The 22,040-nt window shown below is 37.4% G+C and overlaps 1 protein-coding gene across 1 annotated transcript; it reads left to right on the top strand.

Moving 5' to 3' along the window:
- The first annotated feature begins 5,749 nt into the window (after positions 1 to 5,749).
- LOC145779766 (GA-binding protein alpha chain-like) lies at positions 5,750 to 18,169 on the top strand. Its single transcript, XM_082591407.1, has 9 exons — positions 5,750 to 5,839; positions 6,358 to 6,518; positions 7,267 to 7,393; positions 8,243 to 8,352; positions 14,557 to 14,721; positions 14,929 to 14,997; positions 15,584 to 15,708; positions 16,230 to 16,458; positions 17,024 to 18,169. Exons 1-9 carry the CDS (start codon positions 5,770 to 5,772, stop codon positions 17,216 to 17,218), a joined length of 1,251 nt encoding a protein of 416 aa, XP_082447533.1. The 5' UTR covers positions 5,750 to 5,769; the 3' UTR covers positions 17,219 to 18,169.
- Positions 18,170 to 22,040: the final 3,871 nt, after the last annotated feature.

The raw sequence follows: 22,040 nt of genomic DNA, 5'->3' as shown, positions 1-22,040 counted from the left end.
GCTGACGCTTCACACTAGGCTATCTTCTTTTCGTTAAAAAAAGTTCACAGCTTCATCCTTGTAATTTGGATGAACTTTTTCCAGGTGAAGTTTCAGTTTTGATGGCCTCAATGAATGATGACAAAGAACTTTACAACATAGGCCTAATACACATTGTCCTTTTTCTTCTCTGTTTTTAAAAATTGATGTAGGCCTACATAGGTACTGAATGTAATTTTCATCAAACTTAAAGCTTCCAGTGTTGTCAATTCCTTCCCAAAATAATCCATAATATAAAATGCTGCACGTACTAAAAAGCGGATCTGCAGAAGTTCAACAAAGCTACCGCTTATAAAGATGGCTTAATTGTAATCACAAATTAGTCTATTACATCATAAAGTGTTGTAAAACCTGAGTTGATGTAAAACTGTATGCCACTTTGTACCTAAAAACAGCAGCATCATTCATTGTAACTAAACAAACACACAAGTGTAAAATTGACTATAGTGACAAAAATGAATCAAAATGTTTCAATAAATCTTTCAATTTTTTAAATATGTCTGTGGCCCACCTCAAAATGCTTCTATGGCCCACTGGTTGAGAACCGCTGATCTAGACCAATCGGGCTACTTTTCCAGGCGCCAAAAATTCGCGTTGGGCGCGCTTTGTTTCGCTGGCGCCCAATTAGACTACTTTTTAAAAAAAAATACAATGTAACTTTTGTGTAAAATTTGTATCATGTTTAGGATTTGTACCCGATTCGTAGTTATTTCATTGAGGAGCAGCGTTTTAGAAGACCTCGGTCAGGCAGGGTTACCAATTTGGTATATAAAGGTGCCAATTTTCATTAATGTGAATGTGTAGGCTTTATCTGGCAACCTAAGTGATCCAGGTTTCCATGAAAATGCAGTCGACATCAGTTCCAGTGCTTCCACTTTGAAGGATTTTATCCCGAAATCGGGATTTTTCAACGCTTCGAAGGATAAAAAAGGGATTTGAAGAAAAAAAGGATTTTTTAGGGATTTTTAACAATTTTACAAGGAATTTTTGTCTTAAAAAGGGAATTGTTGTTTTTAGCAATTTTGAAGAAAATTTTATTTATATTCCCTTTCAAAAGTTCTAAAAACGACTGGAATAACGATGATCAGCTGGTTTCCATCGTCACTCGCCATCCGGAACCCCTCTTACTCCCTGTCCCATCCTCGCCTTTCTATCGCTTGATTTCTTTTATCGCCACTTTGGGAATTAGACGCAAGGATGCCAGAGCTTGGTTTTTCCACCTAGATCTGGGTTTTTTTGACCACATCTGGGTTTTAAATTTTTTTATTTCAAATTGAGGCAAATCTAGGTTTTTTTGGTTTTTAACTTTGTACAAAGCTTGCACGGTATTAAGACACTGGGATCTTCAATAAATGGTCCACACTGCAACACAAAAATGATGGTTGTTTGTGGTATTCAGGCTTAGGCTACACCTGGTGGTTGAAGATTTGGCGGTGTCGAACCGGCGCCCTTTCGATTGCCGTTTTAGGGCTCTCACCACTCGGCTATGCAGCCGACACAAAAATGATAAGGTACCGGTAATGTTTTTTGCATCAGCTACTGCAGTTAGTGAGGCACAGGATGGAAGGAAGGAAGAAATGATCCAACTTTATGAAAATGTGGATGACTAATATTGGAGTAGTATTTGTGTTACTGAACATTTATTTATTGTGAATTTGAGTTATTCTTTTCAACATTATGTTCAAATGAAAAAGGCTAAGCAGGGTTTATTGCTAAGAACCAAGTTATCGTATAGTTGTACACCAAACTGTAAGCAGTAAGCAAGCACAATGATTCTCCTCAGCTGCAGTCTACAACTCGCACAGCAAAAAGTTTAGTTCAAAAGTCAAAACTAACCTCAATGGCTAGCCTATACACTCATACATCTAGTCAGTTTTAGAAATTTTGGTTAAACACACACTGAACCTTGCTAGCTAGACGCTTTACCATGAAGGCAATTTTGAACAAAAATCTTTGCTGTGAGCCTATATAGGCCTACCAAGCTCTTGTTTTTGTATATATATTAACTACCATACCAGCATAAGCATGTATATTGTATAATTATATATACGATTGTACGTGTCATTATTTGTAGCTTTCTGAGGCTTCTGTGTAATGATTTAAAATGGTGCTGAAAGCACACACAGTTTTTTTTAACCGCTTTACTACATATTTTCTGGACCTGGGTTTTTTTGCCTTATCTGGGTTTTTTTTAGCACACAATCTAAGTTTATTGGAAATTTGTCGCTGGCATCCCTGATTAGACGTGATTGCAGACTGTAGTGAGAGAGTTAGTTCTCAATTCTTTGAGTTAAAATTAGGTAATCCGTTGATTTACAGTTGAAGTTGAGTAGCAATACCAAAGTTCACTGAGGTTCGACGTACAGTTAGGTATGATAAGCTTAGGCTAGTGATATGTTTAGAAAAGTTAGTTTTTGCCTATGCTAATTGATGGTGTCATAATAATAGAGGCTATGTAGCCTATACAACATGTATAGATAGTGTACACAGTCAGACCAACGGGAAAACTAAACTAAACACAAAAATAAATTTGTTAATGGATGGATAATTCGTTAAAACTGGACATTTACCACCTGTACATTTTTGCTGTTAGGGATAGGTTAGGAGTCCAGGTAGGAAAGATGAGAGTGGTAATTGGTAAATGATGTCCAGGACTCCAGGTGGTAAATGTCCCAGAACCGACTAACTGACAAGCAGTTTTTTGGCTGGACAGTGAACAAAGGAAGTAAACCATGTTATTGTAAAATATGGGCTGCTTTTGTGCAGCCTACTGTTCTAATAAAACAACGTTGCTTCGACATACTGGTGCTACTGAATAAAATCGAGATTAAAATAGCTTTAACTGAGATTATATTATAATAACTTTAAAGTTGTATTAGCACCTTTTTTAACCTAAATAACGTTAAAAATAACCTCGTCTATAAAGGAAATTTTGAAAGATTTCCGACTGAGGAAAAAGGGATTTTTCAGGACAAAAAAGGAAATTAAAAAGGATTTATCAATTGTCAGAAGTGGAAGCACTGATCAGTTCAGTTTCAGTTTGATTTGATTTCTGAGACCATCACAACGAAAAACAATATATGTCAAACATAGCAAGGGTTTAGAAAAAGGTAGAAGCGACAAAACGCAGACGCTATAACGTGCATGATGCCAAAGCAGAATAATCAGTTTAAAATATGGCATGGTCGCAACACTTTAATAAAATTTTTACGAATTTAGAAAGATGAGAAAAAAAAGACCAGAGTAGGCTAGTGATTTTTTTTAACAATTTATATGAGTAAAAACCTTGGGGGGTTGTTGATCAACCTTGTTGATCAACCTTGGGGGGTTGTCAAAAGTGTTGATGGTCTTAAGGAGAACACTCTTGATGCGTTAGCTTATCACAAAAAGCAATTAAACCATTTTTTGCATTAAGGTACTTGTTTGTAGTTCTTTTAACAAACAGTTGAGTAAATGCATGGTTGCCAATTTGGGGTGCAACCTAGTTCGTACCTTGAACCATTCGTACAGTCAGTTCGTACCATAAAAAGATGGCAGTGGCTATTTGACCGGCGCCGGTCTTTGAATCTGAAACACTATTTGACCGTCATCACGTCATTCTACAGTCACTTTTTTTTCTTTTTCTCTTTCAAAGCAAAAGACGAGAAGCGCCTATATAAGTTCTAAATCCGACCATTTTATTCAACTCGTTACTTGGCGCGTGCGATACGTCGCCTGCTCCTATGTTGGAGGGACTGAGTTCGATACTACCCGGAAGCGTTTTTTTTTTTATTTATTTTTTTTAACTAAATTTTGACCCGAAGTGCATTTTTGCAGTCAATTTTTAATTTGAGTTGCATTACATTTACATACCATTACCATTTTTTTAAAAGAAGCATTGTATATAACTAACTTGTTGAGAGCAAAAATGTAATTCTTCCTTCGGCAAACACGGTCAGATCAATCAATCAATCATTTTATTTTTCGTCATTAACGCGTCCGGGACGAAAAAGATACTAACTACAAACATCGATATAGACCTACCAGCACGTTAATGAACGGGAAAAGGTGGCAAAACCTTGAAAGGTTTAAAACGTGCCTGAATGAAAAATTATGCAGTAGGCTATAGTTAGCACGGCCACAAACGGAAAATTACCCAGAGAAATTCTCAAATTCCAGCAAATTAAAAAAACTCTAACTTTATTACTCACATTTGAAAAGACATAAAAAATTGAGCTGTAGACAACTCAAATTAAAAATTGACTACAAAAATGCATTTCGGGTCAAAATTTAGTTAAAAAAAAATAAATAGAAAAAGGAACGCTTCCGGGTAGTATCGAACTCAGTCCCACTAGCATAGGAGCCGACGACGTATCGCACGCGCTACGTAACGAGTTGAGTGAAGTTGTCAGATTTAGAACTTATACGTGCTTCTCGTCTTTCGCTTTGAAAGAGAAAAAGAAAAAAAGTGCCTATATAGTGACGTCATGACTGGTTAAATAGTGTTTCAGATTCAAAGACCGGCGCCGGTCGAATAGCCACTGCCTAAAAAGATCGAGAAAAAAAATTAAAAAAAGCCGAAGTCGCTGATCGCAGTTTAATAGCACAAAACCGAAGTCGCTGATCGGAGTTTCCCCAAACAATTTGAAACAAACTCGAGGGTTAGGGTTAGCGGAAACTGCGGAAAAATGTTTGCAGAAACTGCGATCAGCGAGGGTTAGGGTTAGAGCATAGATTACTCTATGGTTAGAGTTAGGGTAAGCGGAAACTGCGGTTAGCGGAAACTGCGGAAAAATGTTTGCGGAAACTGCGATCAGCGAGGGTTAGAGCAGAGATTACTCTATGGTTATTGTAAAGGTTAGCAGAAACTGCGGAAAAATGATTGCGGAAACTGCGATCAGCGAGGGTTAGGGTTAGAGCATAGATTACTCTATGGTTAGAATTAGGGTAAGGGTTAACGAAAACTGCGGAAAAAATTTGCGAAAACTGCGATCAGCGAGGGTTAAAGCATAGATTACTCTATGGTTAGAATTAGGGTAAAGGTTAACGGAAACTGCGGAAAAAATTTTGCGGAAGCTGCGATCAGCGAGGGTTAGAGCATAGATTACTCTATGGTTAGAGTTAGCGGAAACTGCGGATAAACGTTTGCGGAAACTGCGATCAGCGGACTTCGGTTTTGAGCTATCTTTTCTCTTGATCTTTTCAGGGGGAAAATTTTAAAATGATTGCGGAAATTGCGACCAGCGACTTCGGCTTTTTTTAATTTTTTCTCTCGATCTTTTCAAGGTACGAACTGACGGTCCGAACTGTTCATGGTACGAACTAGGTTGCATCCGCCAATCTGTATGAATGATGTGAAGAACTGGAAAAACACTTCTAATTTGGGACTTATGATTAAGCGCTCTGGAAAATTTTTGTATAATAGCCTACCGTATCTCTTTGCTTGGAATCCATTTTAGAACCCTAAAAAAAAATATTGGGCTACTTTTTGCATAAGCTTGGGCTCTTTTTTAAATTAACCCCTGGCAACCCCAGTCTTCACCATAAACATCTCTTTGGACTTGGAGTGTGAAAAGGAGTGCAAGAAATGATGTCATTTGAGCAGTGTTAGGGTCAGTGTGTCACATAAGCCAATTTAACATTATGTTTGATTACGGTACTCTTCTGAACTGACTATGGTAGGCCACAATATTAGCTTACGTTCAATACGGTAATTTTGTTTTTTAGCTGCTTTCTTATGCAACTTTTGAAATGAGTATTATTTTCATTCATCCTGTTGATAAAAACACTGAAACTACTACCTCTTTTATAAATCCAGCAGGTATGATACTGGTGTGATTAAACTAATAGTGAGCAGTGAGCTTCAACTGCAATGAAATATAAAATGCTTATCATACTAGGCCTATGGTTCGTGCAGTTATTGGATTCGTTGAACATTATAAAATTACTCTATTAAGTTAGCAGTAAAAAGTTCACAATTTTTGCCAATTAATCTTTATATTTTTAAGAAGCTTGATATAGGCTATAAGCTAACAAACTGTCACACAACAAAATCTATTCAACTTCATTTTATCCTGTGATATTTCCTTTCATGCTAGGCAATTTAGTGGTGGTACCATATGAGTTGTTGTTTATCGGTACGTCTAAGTACCCATTCTACATCTAAATACCCTTGTACCGGTATTATGTTTCTTAAGTTTTGTGTTTTGCTTATATGTTTGGGTGGCAGCTGACTTTGGTGATCTTTTCGTCTTTCTCTGCCATCCTTGCTGTACAAATTATTTTTGTTTATTTGCCAGTAGAAAAAATAAATAAACTGCACGGCTAATTATTGTTTAGAAGCTGTCATTGTTCATGATATTGACACAAAAGTACCTGTTGGAGTTTTACGAAAAGTTATCGGAAAACGTTTGCAAAAAGCCGATTTAAGCAAACATGACATTTATCTAGACAATTTCCTACTAGATGCAAATGCAAGTCTTTTTGATCAAGGAATTAAGGTGAAGTTTTGTTATGTGAGCTTATCATCTACTTATGTTGGTGTGGCCATAACAACTCATAATTTACCAATTCAAGTGAACCTTGCAGCAATGTGCCTAATTTATATGGTTCTTATAAGTTTAAAGAAATCGCCTTTGATTGTTAGTTTTTTCCATCAATTCTTTGACGTAGCTAGAGTAAAACGTTTTTTCATTCCTTTGCATTTTCAACATTTGATTTTTATGCTGTTTTGCTTTCAGCTTAAGCTTAACTGAAGACTGATCTAGCTTCCAGCTGATCGAAATCGATTTTTAGCTATATATATATGATTGAACTGACTCGTGTGAAAATAAATTTCTTTGCATTCTTATAAGTTTATTGCATATATATATTTTATAGTTTATGATTAAATTGAAATTCAAGTCTGCATTGTTTTAATTGTATCTTAACACACTCCAAAAGTTATTGTTTTCATTAATTTGGTTTAGGGATCAGATATGTTGTATATATATTACTTTAGGGTCAAATATGTTGTTAAACACTTAAAGAGTACTGATACCTTGAAATGAATAGCTGTAAAGTAGCTCATTCTATATTGTAAAAGCATCAGTTGTGATTAGTGTGTGAGTGACTAGCCTAGTGATATCTACTCATTAATTATCATACAGATGTAAAATTGTTTATGCATGCAATGATACAATGTGGATTGGCATGCTTATTAAGTGATTTTTTGATTGATCAGTTGTTTTTACTTGTGATAATTTACAGAAAAATGGTGTTGTTGAGCTCAGCATCCAAGTGCAAACAAATGAAGAGAATTGCAGACTAACAATTGTTGAAATTGCTGAATCGGCTGCTGCATCATCAGCTGAAGCAAACTCTAATGCAAGTGATGGTAAGAAATTAAAATAACATACCAAACATTGAGCAGATATACTGTAGACATAAAAACACATAACAAAAAAGAAGGGGATACGAAGGCTTTTGTTATGTTTGGCAGTAGAAAAGCTTTTGTTTATCGTAAAATGACAATTGGCATCGATAGTAGTGTAATAAATCTTATTATGATAACCTGCATTGCGCTATTAGCATCAGGCCTGGATATTCACTGCATGCTCATGGTTACTTGTTAATTCAATTGCCCATATACTCACTTTACATCTAGCCTACTGCAAAGGCTTTGGAAAAGCAGCTTACTGGTAACTTTTCAACTGTCTTTCCAAACAAGCATTCTTTAAATATGCTCCACGTAACATTTGTTAACTGTCTTCTGTAGCTGACTGTACCAGCTGCACTATAAAACTTTCTGCAATTTTGAAAAGAACCGCATGATTAACGCACTACAAAAACTACTAGTTAGTGTCATGATAATGAGGCAATCGCTGCTAGCCTTCATATCCCCTTCTTTAGATATCCCTGCAAAAGGTTGAGAGCTAAATATTTCTATTTATTACAAAATTTAAATGGAATGCAATAGGTACAAATGTATGCTGTCCTTTTTACCATTGAATATTTGTTTAAAAAATACTGTGAGGGTTATAAATATCCTGACGCCACAGTGTGCGCGCCTATTTGACCGGCGCCTAACTGTCTGCACCTAAAAGACGTGGACCCATTGCAACTGTGGGGATTACTATTGGATTTGGATGTGATGTAATAGTGATTCAAAAAAAATATTCACTCAATTCAGGGACATTAATGATGTTATTTTAATGCTTGTATAATGTATATATATAACATACAGAAAAACGTAAACGAAAATTCAGTGGTGAAAATCGCAAAAAGTCAAACAGTGGAGAAAAGAGTGAAGATCTCTCCATACCGGGAAATCCTCTTCTTTGGACAGAAGCACAGGTGTTTTGTTGACAAATCTTCCATGCAAGTTACCTTTTTTGATAATGTGCAGTATATCCAGTGCAAATGCACAGGCAGTTAACAAAAACTGATATAAAGTTGATGAAATTCTATTATCATCGCATGCATAGGCGCCTAACTATTTTTTTGGTCGTGGGGGCGAAAGCGTGTTTCATCTGCAGCAACGTAAATTCAGCAAAATGTCACGCAGATGGATGACGTAATTGTGTCGTCACACTAGGATTGCTTTTATTGCCACACTCGGAGTTATCGCTACGTTCGACCTACCGTTAATTATTATAAACAAACTAGACCACTTCGCATGCCATGCGTTGGCTAGCGGTTGATGGAATGCGATTCTTCAAGCTAAGCACAACATAAAGTTTAGCAGCGAACTATATTTATTAACATGAAACAAGAGACGAAAAGGTTTAGCCTACTAAAAGGTATACTGTAAATGGAACGAAAATGCTTTGAAAATGGAAAGAAAATGCTAACATGATCAATGATCATACGGTTGAAAATAGTTCTGTTCAAAGCAAAATCATTTTTACATCAATTCAACAGCACGTCACGTTGAATAAATTTAAAAGTTGCTGGCATCCGGAGAATTACGACTTGGTAAAGTTCACACAATTTGTGATGGCGTACATAAAACATTGAGCACTAGTTGCAACGTTCATCTGATGAAATTGAAAGTAAAAGCAACAATAAACAAGACGGTTTATTGCTTCACTGACGTTTCGCGCACCATGACAATGCGCATTCTCAGAGCGAATGACATATAAAATAAAATTTCACAAGGTTATATACTGCAGTGCAATTAAAGGCAAGAAAAAATAAAACACACAATATTTTAAAGATTGGCCAATGATGTGTGAGCGGTTACTTTCCACGTTAAATTACATAAAAACTTCCAACAATAAGCATAAATTCGAAGCTGTAAAGACCAACAGAAAAAATGCGATTGAAGGCAAGAAAAAATAGAACACAATATTTTGGCAATCAATTGGCCAATCTTTAAAATAAAATATTGTGTTCTATTTTTTCTTGCCTTCAATCGCATTTTTTCTGTTGGATTTCATTGCTTCGAATTTATGTTTATTGTTGGAAGTTTTTACGTAATTTAACGTGGAAAGTAACCGCTCACAAATTTTCAGTATTCAGTGAAACGTGGAAATGCGTTACTGGTTTCAAACAGACAGACATGCACGGTAAATCAGTCAGATATGCAGGGCAAAACCCTACCATTTGTGTTAGTTTGACTTTGTGGTTAATCGTTCATTAACTCCGATTTCGCAAAAGTATTTTGTCGAACTTGATGACGATTAATCCATGAATCAATAATAGCCGGCTTGTTTAGTAGATCCACATCTTCCTTGTAGACGTTAAGAATAAGCAAGTGATTTAAGCGCTTTTGCGACGTTGTTGATCTCAGATACGTCTTAACACGGCGCAACGTGCTAAATGAGCGCTCGGCTTCGCAGGTTGTGCAAGGCAATGTCAGGTAAACTTTCAACAGAGCAGCAAAATTTTTCAAAATTACACTTCTGGTGTCATCTTCTGCAAAAAATTGTTGGATATCTTCAATTGTTTCCGTGGTTAATTTTTTCGATTTTTCTAGATCCAAAAATTGCTCGACTTCATGCTTCAATTTTTGAATATCTACTTGCGAGCTATAGATATTGTCAAGCTCCTTAAGCGATTTTTCAAAATCAGAGCTGTTGGGATCTTTACACAACAAAACAGTTTCCAAATGCGATACCATGCTTAAATCCTGACTTTCATGGCGCTCGAGCAGAGATCTAGATGCCCTTCCCAAAGTTGAATTAAACAGGTTAACAAAGTATATTTTTACACTTTCACTACCGGTATCGGTTTCTCTGCCCACACTGCCACTTCGTCGACCACAATTACGTGGCGCACTTGGAAACTCCACACCGATTTCATTTGCTTTGCTTTCACAAGCGTCATAGAATGCTGATGATTTTTCTTCGGATACGTTGCTTGTGAGCACATCTAGAAGGTGTTCAAGCATTCGCTTGAATTTTCCCACGGTGACGTTTCGGCCTTGCACTTCTACGTGCACAGGGTGAACAAACGAAAGCACACGTTGCATAACCTTCAGCATGTAAAAGGTGCTGAACGATTCCATAGAGCGCAAAAGACACGCAGCACGACTTCTTGAAGATTGTTGCATGGCCTCGTCCTGGCTCATTTGTAAAAGCCAATCTAATATGTTGGCGTAATTAGCTAAGAAAGCTTCAATAGCCGAATAACGCATAACCCATCTTGTTGGACAAAGCGGGCGAAGAGAAGGTGTGGGAGCATCATCGGCACGTAATTTGTATTTATTGAAATTAGCCAAACGCTTCGGGGACTGCGTTATGAAAGTTACAACAGATTGCAGTACTGCCAATGCATTTGTTCCTTCCTGAGATGACTGAAAAGTATCCATAACGATTAAATTCAACTGATGTCCAGCGCAGTAAATATGCAGCATGGCCGGGTAAACATCTCTAAATCGACGCTGCACTCCACTGATACGCCCGCTCATATTGGCGGCACCATCATAGCCTTGCCCCCTACAAAAGGACATATTTAATCCAGCGGCAATGGCGCTAGAATTCAATGCGTTGAAGAGGGTTTCTGCGTCTGTTTTATCAGTTTCAATCAGACCTATGCAGCACTCATGAATAGCGAATCTACATAACGCACGCACAACGATATTTGTTCTTTCCTGGAAATGTCTGTAGTTTCGTCAGCCATAATACTGAAGCATGTAGAATCATTTACCTTATTCACAATTTTACGAACGATGTCATGCGCTAGCATCTCGAGTATTTCATTCTGAATATCATGCCCAAGCCACTTGCCTCTTCTCTCTGTCATCCACGCATTTACATCGGAATTATAACACCCAAGAAGGTTCATGGCTTGAACGATGTTTGAATTGTTTTCCGCATGACCTCGTATAGCCAACCCCTGTCTACTTAAAAATATAAGCGCATCAAAAATGCTTTCCAAAGCTATTCTATTTTTCTTTAAATTTTTAGCGGTTTTATGGTCCACCAAAGAAGAAATTCGTTCGGTTTCGTTATGTTGCAGTTTAGAGGCTACGCTCTCTAAATGACAAACGCTCTTTTCATGATTTTTAAATCTATCTTTTCCCTTTTTCCAATTGCAATATCCCTTAAGCCAAACCTTTTGTTGGCCCTCTGTGAGCAGCTGTTTGGAAGAAGAGCACAATCGATTAGCTCGGCGGCCTATAAGCAAACTGAACACCGGACCACAGTCATCAATGGATGGGGTATGTATTTCAACCAATAGTGATATTTTTCCCAATCACGTTGATATCTTCTTCCATCACGAACACCAAAACTCATTTCAGCACCACTGGAAGGACCGGGAGTGTCTAATTCTTCCACAACAACATCCGATGGGCTGTCAACCACTAATGCTTCTACCTGTGCAGCTGTTACCACTTGCACATCATTAGGACTATCATCTGGAGCGTCATTTGGTACCGCTGGCTGGTTTTCTGGGCCAATAGCCCTTGAAAAATAGTTACGAAGAGACGTTTGATTTAGTTTTCGACTTGACATTGCTCCCTCTTCACTACAATATAGCAACTTATTACTGACCTGCTTTCAATTCGCTGTAAAACACGGTTTTCGTGTTGCAAAAGAAACGAAAAGGTTGGTATGTGCGGGTTGCGGAAGAAACTTGCGAGTTTAATATCAGTGACGTAACAGACGCAACTGTGATGATTGAGATGACAAAATAGAGCATTTTGGCATCAGAGGTAATTGATAACGTGGTTTGAGAGAAAATTACTCCTTTGAAGAACAATGCTACAGTTTTCACACCGATTTAACATCTGGCGATGTTAAAACGATGTAAAAGCAGTGGAAATTGCGGTCAGACTTGTACCGCTAATGAAGATCCTCAATCCTCACAGGTTTGCGCAATTTATTTGATTTATAGCACTGGGCTACGAGTGGCAGAGTGGAGACGAACGGCGCGGCTGGACACTTTTGCTCGCTTAACGGCGAATCAACGTTGTTTAACGTTGCATAAATGTAACAATGGCAATAATTGACGCAAACTAATCGCTTAATTAGTAGGTCTAGTAGGGCCTACATATTATGGCGACAAAACCCTGCGAATAAGGTAAGTAGGCTAGTATTAGAAGGTGGCAGATGGTTACAGAAATTTTGGGACTTAAAATTGCATTAAATTTTTTTTTAATTCCTGAAATGTCCGGCGGGCGCGGCCCACCCGCCCTGGACTCGTCGCCGGTGATCGAGATAAGAGTCTGTTTGCAAGCGCATAAAGCTAAACGCACGCTGCGTCTCCATAGTAAATTATGTTGTTTTTGGGTGCATTCAACATGTGATGACATTGAATCGACGCGAAATGGTAGATTTTTGCTATGTGAGATTGTAGCACTAGCATCGCTACTCGCTTTGGTGATTATTTATTACGAAGCTGTTGCGGTTTGCACTTAAAAAATGTTTTCCCGCTCATCTATTGTTTTATGTATCAATTCAATACGGCATAAAAAGTTGCCCCCACGCAGAAATATGCGTGGGGGCCAGGCCCCCACGCCCCCACGGCTTAGGCGCCTATGATCGCATGTGTTCAATTGTTTGTGTACAATGCAGGGTTGTCGGTATTTTACCCGACCCAAAAAAACCCGGGTGGGTTTTTTAAAAAAAACCCACTTAAAAAAACCAAAAAAAACCCATAAAAAAACCCAGAGCATCATATTTGTCCAGTTTTTAATAGAAAATTAAAAAAATGAACAAAAACACTACAAGGCACTTAAAACAAATTTTAAATTAGGACTTAAGGATGTGATTGTGCAGTAAATTTCCAAGAATAAACTGAAAACGCAGTGGATATTGTACAGTGCACAAAAATCAAGTAATGCCACTTTGTGTATACTACGCTAAAACTCATTTATGCAAGAAGGCCTTATAGGTAAACTGGTGAAAGTACTACTCTATATTGTAGTCTGTATATATGATGTGAAATGCAATTTAGGAGGTTATTTACCAATTACAGATTCTGGATCCTAACGCATGGCTGTTTCAGAGCATTTGCCTAAATGGCCATTGGCCACGCAATTGCTCATCCATTAGTCATTACTATATAAAATATAAATCAAATGTAGTTATTACTATCTGAAGCCTTTACAAATTGTTTCACCTAACGGATCATCAGAAGGTCTTATTCAAATAGATTCTATTTGAATAAGACCTTCTGATGATCCGTTAGGTGAAACAATTTGTAAAGGCTTCAGATAGTAATAACTACATTTGATTTAATTCGCTCTGCTTTGCCTTTTTGCTTGGTATTGAGCACTTTTTGTAGTATTAATAGTTTTCATTGTTTTTTTTTTATATAAAATATATATATAAATGATAAAAAATATTTAAACATGATGGCATAAATGCTCCTTGCCTTCAAATCTAAAGCAAATGATGCAATAATGTGATTTTTATTTTCTACCACGGTAGCATCAACTTGGTATAGAAATCATTGGATGATGCAACATCCAACTTGATCTTGAAATTAATGGATGATGCAACATTCAAGCAACAACAGCCCTAGTGCATTATTTTATTGAGTTATGCAAGCATGTACTGTGAGTGAAAGGCACTTCATTCGTAAAAAGTAGTTTTGAGGTGAAATAAGCATGAATCTTCCTTTTTTTGCATCTTTTTTAAAAAAAAAACAATAAAACCCAAAAAAAACCCGGGTTTTTTTAAAAAAACCCGGGCGGGTTGGGCTTTTTTAAAAAAAAACGGGTTTTTCTCAACCCTGGTACAATGTACTTCTGTGATCCCTCTCGGCCATAATTGGATAGCCTTAAATACAGATAAATGTAAAAAATTGATGTGAGCCACTATTGTCATGAGTACCATTAAATCAAACAGATTCTAGAATGTTAAAAATCTCAGTTTTGCACAGTGTATTAACAATGTGTGTTGCCCAACTTAATTATTGTTCTCAATATGAGCAGTTACTTTTTTAAGAGCTATGTGGTATGCAATTTGATACCGTGTCACACTTGTTTTTCTGTTGGGTCTAACGATAATCAAGCACATTTTCAGCATGCTGCAGTTAAGACATTGTTGTCTCACAAAATGGGTATTGGGTACCCCACATTGTTCATTGACTGAAATATGAACTTAGGTTCATCGCTGGATGATGTGGGTGACAAAAGAGTTTGGATTTGACACAAGTGCCATAGAAAACTACCACATTGATGGCATAAAGCTTTGCGCGATGACGCAAAATGATTTTATCGAAAAGTTTCCGTTTGCGGATCTCCTGTACTCTCACCTTGATCTATTGAAGGTACAATTCACTATTCTTAATTCTAAAAGAGTCCTCATGAAGACTATTTTAACACCGGGAATGCAATTAAACAAATTAGGTTCTGGCATGATTTGTATGACGTTTAATGTGAAGCACTATTTGCAAATCATAATTTGATTTGGATCAAAGACGTGGATTTTTACAAAATTATGGTACAATTTGCTTATTTCATTTTACTTTTTGTAGAGGCTTTCAACCAACGGCACTGTTATATCTGATGTTAATTCCGGTACTGATACATTGGCAACAAGTGAGGTAAGGCACGGATCGTTTGTAGTACGTGTGGCTATTACTGTCATAGTTGGAACTTTGCTTTGACCGTGGCATTGTATCAGTTTCGCATTGCCGATGCTGTTGCGGCACGAAAACTGCTCTTGACTTCTTTCAATATACTGTATTTATGTTTATTTTAAATTGTTTATTGATGTATGGTTTACCGGTCAACAAATCAGTGCTTTTATACATTGGCTCAACGTGTGCAGATCGTGAATCAACGCATAGAAGTACTGATTTTCTGACTGGTATATAGGTTCTTTGCTAAATGATGTTACCTCTTCGCGTTCTCTTTACGTTTTACTTCAATTTCAAATTTGCACTATGATGCTTTTACTACATTTACTTGGTTTTTCCAAAGCATTTTGCTTGTGGCACACCGGACGCAAATAATTTCGGTAGCCTACTGTTTTTATTTGCAGTAAATTGACGAGAGTGGGCATAATTATGTGGTTTCTAGTTTTTGCAATTTAGCAAACTATATCATAAAACAATTGTACAGGGTCTGTTTTGGTATCAAAATGAGATCCAAGGAGAGTAGTAAACTGATACAATTTGGTGTTTGTAGGTTAACTTCAGCACAACAGCGCCAGCTATTGGTGAATCAGTTCCAAACTCCGAAGAATCAGCAAAATCAAGTCCTTCTCATCGAAAGAATCCCTCTGTGTTTGACAAGTCTTTGTCTGGTAACAGGTACGTATTGTGTTGCACGTTTCTGACTGGCTACGGTCAATTGGTCATACTCGTGTGCAACATCAATATTGTTTTTAACATTTATTTTAATAATGCTTATTTCATTTAATTTTCTTTTTATTTGCAATATTTAATATAAACATTATAAATTCCGTTTCTTTGTGTTTGGTTTAAACTGGGCCATTTGCCTAGAACCGTCCATTATGCAGTTTTTGCATTGTAATGTGGTTACTGCAGCTCCATCATCGCGATATTGTTGGTCGGTTACGTGAAACACTGAAAAGTTTGGCGTAAATTAACCGCAAGGACCATGAGTTTTTGATTAAGTTGAAGTGTTTTATCATAAACACTGTTATTATTTACCGTATGTCACTACGATGTGTCGCTTAAATCCTCTGTTAACGTTACATTTAGGCTATTTTAAGCTGAAATAACAAAATTATTTCTGTTCGCATCGATTCAATGTACGCAGACGTTGCACCAACACAAAAGTGACAAATTTAACTACCTTTGTGTTGCAGGGCAGCAAGCAGTGGGCAGATCCAACTTTGGCAATTTCTGCTTGAAATGTTGACGGACGCCGATTGTCAGGCTTACATATCCTGGGTTGGTGACAATGGAGAATTCAAAATATCCAACCCGAACATGGTCGCTCAAATGTGGGGGGAAAGAAAAAACAAACCAGCGATGAATTATGAAAAGCTATCGAGAGCGCTGCGGTATTACTATGACAGCAACATAATCGCAAAGGTGAATTAGCCTACATGATTTTGTTTGCTGCTTTTGTAGGCTTGATTCGACGATTTGATTGCTTGTGGCGATTCTTATCCTCTGACTGAGAAAACTTGAGAGCTTTATTCTGGCTGTTTCGCTTACTTTTGAAGGCTTTGAACCGCTGACGCATGCTTGATTACAGATTGACATAGTAAAGTTTCCGCTTATTGCCTATAAATTATTCCACCCAATAAGTGCCGCTTGGTAGAGGAGAACCGTCCTTCACATTGCTCAAGTGCACGCCCTGAAAGTTGAACCAGCGCCTTTTGATCTTGAAGTTTCTTCATAAAATTAGGTGCTTAACCACATGCGTTATCAAGCGAGATAAGTTGTTCGTAGGTTGACTTTGCTTTGTACGATTTTAAACTTTTGGCGTTGCACGCGTATGTCTAACTTAGGTTGATACCGGTGCCATTATTTTCGTTGTTGGTAATTTTTGCAATGTACTGTCAGAGAACAAGTAAAGTTAACTATTTTTCAAATTTTCTCAAAATGATTAAAGTTGTGAAAACTAAATCGTCTCTAAAAGCATTTTTTTTAGGTTCCTGGAAAGCGGTTCGCCTATAAGTTCGTTTGTGACCTGAAAGAACTCACTGGCTTTAACGCCGCACAATTGCACAAGCTCGTGTCGGAGTGCGCAGAACGGAGAAGCAAAGCAACCAAAACGTGCAGTGTAGATGAATACCTTCATACACCCAAAAACGGAGGGGTCAATATTGTTTTGGGAAACCCATGACGTTTCTCATTCTACCGTTTGCTACATTAGCGAAGATGCAACATCATTTTCCACGGAAAGGTGACGCGGTATCACTTGAGTATAGTTGGGAGAGAAATCGCAAACGGACTGCAACTACCATGCAATATCAAGGAGAGTATTTGACAGCCGTTGCAATACATGACGTAGTGAGTCCAAAGGGAAGAAGAGTTGAACTCTGTTGTTTGTTGTTGTTTTTCATATCTTTATCCTGCATTGCGGGAAAGCGGACTTGAGCGCTATGCATCGGTGTACGCCTTTCGACGTACTCTTTCCGTCGCTCGCTCTCCGCAGCATACACAAGTGAAGGGGCACGTTGTTTCGCATCAGTTACATTATTAGGCTACACAGCGCTGCAGTCAGAATAAAATTTTGAAATCGTATACGGTACAGAACTGTAAGAATGAAACATACATTTTTTTAGAAATACAACGAGAACTTCTGCTATTAAACCATATTTCGAAACACTTTGGTCTACTGCAAAATGTAAATTTTTGTTAAGCCGAAAAGTTTTGTTTTTATTCCAATAAACAGTAACTCTCTCCAACACCATTTAGATTTCCATTTTTCAAAACTCGCAGATGAAGATGGCGTCGTACCTCGATACCATAGTCTAAATTTTGCATGTCTTGGTTTAATGAAAAAGGAAAAAAGTCTCTAATTTGCTGGTCTCGCATCTCCTATTCTGCTAAGGAATAGGAGCAGTTGTCTTATTCCCCTGTTATTTTATTAAACATTTATCAGTCGGCCATGTTTAACCACTATGGTTTAACTAGACTTGATTCTAGTCAAAAACAGTAGGCTACAGCCTACAGCAATTATAATATTGCAATGAAGTTTGTCAAATGTTTTGAACAGATAAACAGGACGGCTGTGGTCGGTTTCGACACGTTCGGTTCTGCAACTCATTTTGATAAAGTGAGTGAAATGACTTTCTGCCAAATGTAACTTTTAAGTTACATTGTCAGCTTTGATGTCTTGCCTGCGTTTCCCGGAGATATAAACTTCAGAGAAAGAGTTCTTATTTTAAGAATAATAATTCACATCGGTGATTGGTTCTTAAAACAAGTATAGGCTAATAAACTGCTTTACTAAGCAATAAAAAGGATGCTCATAAGTTTATCAAAGTGTTGACAATGTTAGTGAAATTAGTTAGAATGTCCATCAGGCAGACATTATTTCACTAGACAGCCAATTAACATTTAAAATCTCGATAAAACCATCCATATAGGGCCTACGTAAAATATAGCCTAGGCTATATTACCACACTACCAGCATGAAAAATAGCTTACCACACTGGCCGACATGGTGATAACTAACCATAAATAATTAAACATGTTATACTGTAGCCTACGGTAGTATGAAAGTTCAGAAAATGTCAGTTTGGATAGGGTGAGGCGTACCACCTACGTCCTCTTCAGAGAACATGTCCTTCAACAAAAAAATTGTCTTGCAAGGTTACCATTCCAAGACAAGCAGCTGTGTCTCAAAAAGACACTCAAAATGAAGTACATCAGTAGCCTACTAAAATAACTGGAGGCAGTTAATTGCCATTTTGCTATGTATGTTGTCGCAAAATAAAAAATGATTATTATTTTATGAACTTAAGTCCACCGTTAAAATTTTGATTTAAACGTGTGGTTATGGTAATTATTTGTCTCTGATTTAAATATCAAAATTAATTTCTTGTTTTAAAGGATTTCTGAAACTTTACACGAAAGCACCAAATTCTATAGAACTAAACCGTTTATACGGTGTCGCTCTTTTATCGATTTTTTTCAAATGCAATTTGCATTCACATCACCATCTTAAGCTAACCAGCACAATTTCAGGTCTTGTTTCTTCAAGCAATTCTTCACTCTCATCGATAAAAGTGTTCTAGGCTACAACAGGCTTTTTTGCAACTGTGGTTGATTTATTGTCAGCAAGACATTCATCGAATTAAAACTAGCAACGTTATAATTGGGGCTTGACACATGCTATTCGGGTAGTCCATTATTTGCTTGAGAAAAGTTAAGGTAAGCCTACCGTGGCCTAAGTTAGTATAGAAGCCTACACAAAGTTATTGCTTGCAAAAGCGTTGTTCATAACAATAGTTAATGACTCTTTTCCCTGTTTTGCCACACTAAAGTATGCGACGTATTACTACCAAGGAGCTAATGAAATTTTTTAATGTAATACTTTTGTTTTCAGTCAGTGAACGTAGTTTAAACATACAAAAGAACAGGATGAACATTGAACAGTGAGGTGATGAGAAGTCGTTAACCTATATCTAGACTAGGCCAAGCCTACTCTGAATAAAACTGTAGGCTATGCGATGAAAGGTAGGCTCACTAGCCTATGTGGAAAATGAAGAGTTTGATGAGAAATATTGAATCATTTCTTAAATTTTTGTTACTCCCAAGTTTAGTCTAACCACAAGCAATGAAATTTGTCTTATTCTCCAATTCCCTATGTCAGGGTTTCCGTTTCCCAAACTGTTGTCCACGGACCATTGGTGGTCCGCGACGACTGCACAAGTAGTCCGAGGCGATATGACAAGAAATTAAGAAGTCACACATATACGTTGTACAGTAACCTATAGCCTACATAACGTGTCAAACATAATTGCCGCAGTTCTTTACAACTGAAATGATTTCGAAAGCTTTTGCTATCCAGTATCGTAAATCTTACTTGTTGCACCTTCGTTGCAGTTAAAAAGTTGTTTACGAAAAATTAGTGGTCTGCGGCCCAAAAAAATTCACAAATAGTGGTCGCCCTATATAACTACGGGATAGAATTTTATCCATATTTGACACTGTTAAAGCGGACTCTGATAGACTGTGATGTCAACCTTACCGTATATCACAAGAAATGAATAGGTCTACTACGGTAACGCAGAAGATGCATTCGTAAACCTGTGCACAAGGTTTTTGTCGCTGGATAGCTTTACAGTTCAATTGACAAAAAAACATCACCTACTGTGGCATCATGCTTGTCTGAACAAATAAAATTGCCATCCTGTTGCACTCAAGAATTCATTCGATTTTCCTGACGCTCTTTTCTAATTAGATTATGAAATCTGAAGCGATAGAGAATGAAATTGATTTCTCGATCAGCGTTTTCTGAATAAGACCAGTGGTGCCGAAGTTAGTTGAGGATTGGGGGGGATAAATCAAAATTTTATCAAATTTTAGACGATTTTGAACATTGGGGGTATACATACTTTTATACAGTATTTTGGTGGTACTGGTATTAAGTTTATTAAACAATCACCGGACCTCGGTAAATTAGCTGCTAACAGCATAATATACAGACAAGAAATCATGGTAATAAAAACCCTATCAGTGCTCTTGTGAATGACTGCTGCAAGATTAAGAAACAAGCAAAGAAAAATTGGTACCTCCAGCGGGATTCAAACCTATGACCTTCCAATGAATAGGCCTACTTAGTTTTTCCAAAAAAAACAAAAAAAATAGAAGTTATACTTTTCTTCTTGCCCTCTCCTTCACTAGAATCTCTACACTTAGTGCACTCTAGTCTAGGACAAAGTCACTAGTCAAGAGATTGAAAACAATCGTAGCTACAGAAGAACATCTGCAAATTTATGAGAAAAATACTAAATTTCAAACACATCACAAGAACTTGTTACAACCGAACATATTGCGTCTTACGGTAATGCGCATTGAAAACTCATTAGCACTGTCATTTATGCTGATGTCATTAAGAATATTTTGGTGAATGTTGCAAACAATGCTAGCATTCAACCTTTCCTGTCCCAAAGTATTTCTCAGCCAGGTTTTCAATCTACGAAGATTGGAAAACGACCTCTCACAAGCAGCAGAACTTACAGGGCACGTTAAGAGGATCTTAATCAGCTGGAGTTAGAGAGGTTTTTCCAACTCGGACAATGACTGGTAAGCTCTTTTAGCATCGTACAGAGATTTTGCTCCTGTTGCCTTTATGAATGAATCAATTTCAATTTGATAACTTATCGATCGTCTATTCAGCTCTGGATAATTTTTGACCATTTCAGCAACTAGGCTAAGCCGGTCTTGAAAATTGGTGCAAGTTCTTTATAGCCTACTTTGCCGAATCGGAATTCAGGCTACTTTCAAACCGTTCGGTCAGTTCAGAGATAACTCTGTCCATGAACTGAATGTAAAGTATTTTATAATGCAGTTGAGTGTCTACAGTAGCTGCTGCCATCGAGCCTCCACTCAATCTTTCAGGGACTCTTCTTTGCCGTGGTGGTTGCAAAGGCGTGATAAAATTAGCAGCAACTTTTTCCAGAAGTGAAACTGCATTTTTGCAATTGTTCTCAAACTCCAAATCACGATATTTTACTCGAGTGATTTTCAGAATCTGAAACAGCTTTTCACAAGAGTCAATATCAAGCTTTTATCCTTGCAACGTGATACTAAATTGCTCTATAAGTGCCAAAGGCTTCAAAATCAACACAAGTCCCAAATATGTTTCTGCAGTTTCTTCATTACTGCAGTGCCGTGGCCAGTGGCCTAGTCCAACTCGTCCTACCTTCAATGAAGGTCCTTCATTGACTAGCGTCCAATCCAAGACAATTTAGAACTGTGGTCAAACATCAATAAAAAAAAAACAACAGCAATTCGAGATGCTTGTAAACAACTAAATCGAAGTACAACTTCATGGCAAAGATTTTTTATCTGAATTGTTAGGGGGGGGGATACTGCCAAAATATCGGGGGGGATATATCTCCCCCATCCCCCCTACTTCGGCACCACTGAATAAGACACCATTTTGTGCAAATCATATTTGTGGCATCATGTCAATCTTTATTGATGTTGTA

The sequence above is a fragment of the Aplidium turbinatum genome, chromosome 11, assembly GCF_918807975.1.
Source record: "Aplidium turbinatum chromosome 11, kaAplTurb1.1, whole genome shotgun sequence".
NCBI classification, from domain to species: Eukaryota; Metazoa; Chordata; class Ascidiacea; order Aplousobranchia; family Polyclinidae; genus Aplidium; species Aplidium turbinatum.
Note: the sequence above shows the minus strand (reverse complement) of the source record. Positions and strands in the feature narration are given on the sequence as shown.